Genomic DNA, 5,350 nt, shown 5'->3' on the forward strand with positions numbered 1-5,350 from the left:
TGGGTGGAACACTCTGTAAAGGTCTACTAAGTGCATATGTTCACACGTTTGGTTAAGTTCTGCTATTTCTTTCCCACTTTTTTTGTCTCGTTGATCTATCTCTTTGTGACACTGGTGTGTTAAAGTCCCCTGTTCTGATTGTGTTGCTGCTTATTTCATTTTTCATGTCTGTTAGAACTTTTCTTGTATAGGTGGATGCTCCTATATTTGGTGCATAGATGTTTATGATTGTTATCTCTTCCTCTTGAAGCTTCCCCTTAAAGTGGACGTAGTGACACACAAGTATGTAGTGACCTTCTTTATCTCTTTTGATTGTTCTTGATTTGAAGTTCACATTGTCTGCAAACAGAATAAGTACACCTGCTTTTTTCTGGGTTCCTGTTGCATGGAGTATTGTTTTCCATCCTTTAATTTTCAGCCTATGGATTTCCTTTTGAGTTAAATGTGTTTCTTGTATACAGCATATGGTTAGATTTTGTTTCCTAATCCACTCTGCAAGTCTGCTTCTTTTGGTTAGTACATTGAGACTATTTACATTGATGGCTATATTAAATATGTACTGGCTTATCTTTGTCATGCTATTTTCCTGCTGTTGGATCCTGCTTTTTCCCTCTGTTTAATTGCTTTCTCTGCTTGATGGTTGCTTTCTGTTGTTGTTCTTGAAGTTGTGGTCTGCTTTATGTCTTCTAGTATATCGTGTAATACTTTTTGTAGGATTGGTTTGGTGCTTATGAATTTCTTCAGTTGTTCTTTATCATGAAAATATTTTATTTCTCCATTAAGTTTGAAAGATAAATTTGTAGGGTACATCAGTGTAGGTTGGAAGTTGTTTTCTTTCAGTACCTGAAATACTTCACTCCAAGCTCTTTGTGCCTTGATGGTTCTGTTGAGAAGTCTGCCGTGATTCTGATAAGTGTTCCTTTATAGGTGATCTGTTTCTTTTCTCTAACAGCTTTTAGTATTTGGAGCTTTTGCTTAGTTTCAGGGATCTTGGTCACTACAAGTCTGGGTGTAGATTTATTTTGGTTATGATTAACTGGAGTTCTATATGCTTCACTTATCTGGATGTCCAATTCTCTTACCATGCCTGGGCAATTATCTGCTATTTTTTCTGCAAGTAGTCTTTTTATGTCATTTGTGTTGACACCTGCTCCTTCATTAATACCTATTAATCTGACATTATTTCTCTTTGCTTCATCTTGCAGTTGTTGAATTGTTATTTTCTGGTTCCTTGTTGTTTTTAAGAGATCCCTCCTTTCACATTCATTAATGGCAATGCTCTCTTCAAGGTCTGAAAGTCTATCTCCAGCTTCATTCAGGTGGTTTTGCAAGCTTGCAATGGAATTTCTAAGTTCCTGGACATCTGTTTGCATCTGTTTCATGTCTTGTAGTTCTTTTCTAAACTGTTCCCTTAAGGTTTCATTGAGTTGTCTCTGCTCTTCTATTTTCTTGTCTATGTCATCTTTGGATATACTAAGCATTTCTTTCCTTATTGCTGTCATTTCTTTTCTCACCTGAGACATTATTTCTCATCTGATGTCTTCTATGGCCTGATGGAGTTCTTTACTTCAGTTGCTACCATTTCAGAAATTTCAGGTGTATGACTTCCCGGCTCTTCTGTGTTGCTGCGTCCTGGACTTGTTTTGGGTGGTGTGGAGGTCTGAGATTGCACTTTGCTCCTTCGTTTTGTCAATTTTGAAGAACAAGAGACTCCTTACAGTGCAGTCTCACTGTCCAGATTGCGTGTGAGTGGCAGGACAAGGGTCTGAAGATCCCCAGGGCTGAGTGTAGCTGCTGTGCTGGTGAGTTGTGGCAGCCCAGCCGGGCCGATACACTATGGGTGTGGCAGGTACCTACCGAGGCCCCAGAGTGTCTTTAGTCCAAATTTTTGTTTAAAATATTAGCAGTGAAATTTATAAGCATTCAAAAACATATTAAGGGGCTGTGGATTTAGCTCAGCGACACAGTGCCTGCTTGGCAAGAGCAAGGTTGTGAGTTCGATTTCTAGTACCGGAAAAAAAAAACATATTAATACTGACTTTCTAATTGTTTCAGAGTTAAGGAAGTTGGGAAAATCAAGTCATTTCAAGGGAGGACATTTTGTTTTGAAACCCTCTATGATTTTTATTGCTATTGCTTGTTCTGTTGTTGTCTATATTGTTGTTATTTTGTTACTGACTTTTATTTTCTTTAAAATAAACTGAAATACAGCATACCTTACTATATAACAGTTCACTTGTTGCAGCTTCACTGTATTGCATGTTTTTAAAATTTTTTTTAATTCTGTATCACAGAGTTTTCACTATGTCATAGGATTTTGTGATACATAGCTATTTGTATAATATTTATGATTTTAATCATTATTCCCTTAAAATTTAAAACAATATAAAAATATAAAAAATGTTAATTGAAACACATTAAAAGAATAAGTCAAAATAAAATACAGTATGTATTTCATCAGTGGGGGAACACTGTACTGTACACAATGGAAATGCAGTACAGCACTACCACTTGCAAAAGTTTGCCAATGTGAGATTGTACACAGGTCACTATTGGCTAGTGAAATGGAAGGTGCCCAACCACAACACTATGTTCTGTATCCTGGGCGGTGTTTGGCCCACTGACCATAGCTTTGGTCTCTTTGCTCTCCCACACTGTGCCCATATGCTCAGTGTCCCTCCTTGTCCCCTTCCCATTGAGTAGCCAGATAGAATTTTACATGTTGTTAAAATTATGTACATTTAAGAGTGTAGAAAGTGTTTAAGGCTATATGAGGTGTTCATAAGAGTGTGGGAAAGGTTAATAATAGAGTGGGAAAGGTTATAGGAGTGTGGTATGGGTGTATAAAACCTTAAATCTATATAAATAATAAAAAATAACCCTGATACTTCACAGATTTTCACCTATCATGGGGCTCTCTGGAATGTAACTCCCATGATAGGTGAATGATCACTGGAAAGAGCAAAAGAGAGAAAGAAAGAAAGAAAGAAAGAAAGAAAGAAAGAAAGAAAGAAAGAAAGAGAGAGAGAAAGAAAGAGAGAAAAAGAAAGAAAGAAAGAAATTTGTGTTAGTCATAGCTGAAAATATACTTAGAAGAAACAATGTTCGCAGTCCAATTTCCTTTATAAACCAAATTGACATATTCTATTCCAAACTGAGGTTTAAATGTCAGGGACAGTATACTATGAGCAAATTCACTTTATAAAATATAATTAAATGCACTAGCTCCTGGAGAAAGAAAATGAAATTAATAAATGGAGATAATATAATAAAACTGTACATCACTCTGATTTACAAATCAAAAACAAGAAAGGTTTTCCTTACCATATTAGAAGTAGCAGAAAAGTTTCTAAGTGCCAAAAAATGGTATTTATGGTATTCTCTAGCTTCACACTGCACAATTTATGGTTCATTTTTGAAAGAAGAATGAGATAAGAATTTTCTGTATCACAATTCTGCCAGGCATTAAATGCCACATCATGGTTAAAGCAATGTATTTTTTTCTTTATTGTCGTTTTTTCTATTGTTGTCTTAGTATTGTTTTTTCTCTTTAAAATAAAAAATACAGTCATTAAATATGTAGTGAAATATCATATAATGGTGTCAAAAGATACCAGCCTTAAACTATTAAAATACTACTTGTACAATAAAAATTAAATAAGTGGTTGCATAAAACATGCTTATAAATCGAGAGGCTCAATAATGGGACCATTTGACATATACTTGTCTTCCTGTGTATTTCCTTGGGACTTAGTAAATTATTTTGGTTTCCTAATATGGGATTTGTCATTGAATGAAAATCTGAGAAATCATTTATAAAGATTTGAGATATGTAGGTAGATCATTTATTACCTTATAAAAATAGAGAAATCTTTCTATGGATATGTCAACATAGGAGGAGAATAAATAACAGCACTGTTTAGTTAATACATCAATTTTTTAATATTTTGACCAATTTTGCATGCTTATATCTGGTGATATGAGCAATTGATTTGAAGGCAACAATATACAATAGAAGAACTATTGGTGAATTCTTACCATCTTGTCTAGTGAAACTCTGTCTGGTCTCTCATGATTTATTTAATAATTATTTTTTGTTCTCTTTAATGGTTTAAAAGATCTTCCATTATTACAGCTCCACATGTGAGCAACGTAGTTGAAGATAATAATATGTACTATGAAAAGCACTGTTAATTCCTATCATTTTGTTTTGAAATCCTGTATCATTTTTAATGATCTTGCTTTGTTTTGTTTATGTCTGTGATGCTGGTATGTTGCTATTGCTCTTTTTTTACTACTCTCTTTAAATTAAAAAAGGAGTTATTCTCTGCACATTATTCTTTTATTTTGCTTCTACAAAGAAATGGAAAAATTAGATGTGGTAATGCACACCTGTAATCCTGCACTCTGGGAGGCTGAGGCAAACAGGTTCTAAGTGGGTACAAGACTTAGCACTAAAATAACTCAGAATATGCAGTCACTAAATAAGAAAATTTAAAATGTTAGGGAAGATATTCCAGTGAATAATGTCTAAGTTCAATCCCAAGAATTGGAGAACAAAGGAAAAGAAAAGAAAATGAAACCTTAAAAAATTAAAAATGAAACTGTAATTCAAATCCAGTGAGTTTCTGGGCATGGGTCTGTGAAAAATAATAATCAAGATAGACTGGTGACAATTTTAATTTTTGCTAGATATGGAGCAGTGTGTGAAGTGCCCAGATCATCAGTACGCCAACACTCAGAGAAACCACTGCCTGCAAAAAGCTGTGACTTTTCTGGCTTATGAAGATCCCTTGGGAAAGGCCCTGGCTGGCACCGCCCTGAGTCTCACTGTCCTCACAGCTGCTGTTCTTGGACTCTTCATGAAGCACCGAGACACTCCCATCGTCAAGGCCAACAACCGTGCTCTCAGCTACACCCTGCTCATCTCCCTCACCTGCTGCTTCCTCTGCTCCTTGCTCTTCATTGGCCGGCCCAGCACAGCCACCTGCATCCTGCAGCAGACCTCATTTGGAGTCGTGTTCACTGTGGCAGTTTCCACCGTCTTGGCCAAAACCATTACTGTGGTGCTGGCCTTTAAGGTCACTGCTCCGGGCAGAAGGATGAGGCAGTGGCTGGTATCAGGGGCACCAAACTCTGTCATCCCCATCTGCTCCTTGATCCAACTCACTCTCTGTGGAGTCTGGATGGGGACAAATCCACCCTACATTGACACAGACGCTCACTCTGAACATGGCCACATCATCATCATGTGCAACAAGGGCTCCCTCACCGCCTTCTACTGTGTGCTGGGATACCTGGGCTCCCTGGCCCTGCTGAGCTTCACCGTGGCTTTCCTGGCCAGGAACCT

The 5,350-nt window shown here is 36.9% G+C and overlaps 1 protein-coding gene across 1 annotated transcript in view; it reads left to right on the plus strand.

Annotated features, from left to right (window-relative positions):
* LOC102003687 (vomeronasal type-2 receptor 116-like) overlaps nt 1-5,350 on the plus strand; it is a 30,128-nt gene that overhangs the window by 8,248 nt on the left and 16,530 nt on the right. The window contains exon 5 of the mRNA XM_013507191.1: nt 4,693-5,349. Coding sequence (XP_013362645.1) covers nt 4,693-5,349 — 657 coding nt within the window. The remainder of the gene's footprint in view (nt 1-4,692; nt 5,350) is intronic.

The sequence above is a fragment of the Chinchilla lanigera genome, unplaced genomic scaffold, assembly GCF_000276665.1.
Source record: "Chinchilla lanigera isolate Chin_1 unplaced genomic scaffold, ChiLan1.0 scaffold00123, whole genome shotgun sequence".
NCBI classification, from domain to species: domain Eukaryota; kingdom Metazoa; phylum Chordata; class Mammalia; order Rodentia; family Chinchillidae; genus Chinchilla; species Chinchilla lanigera.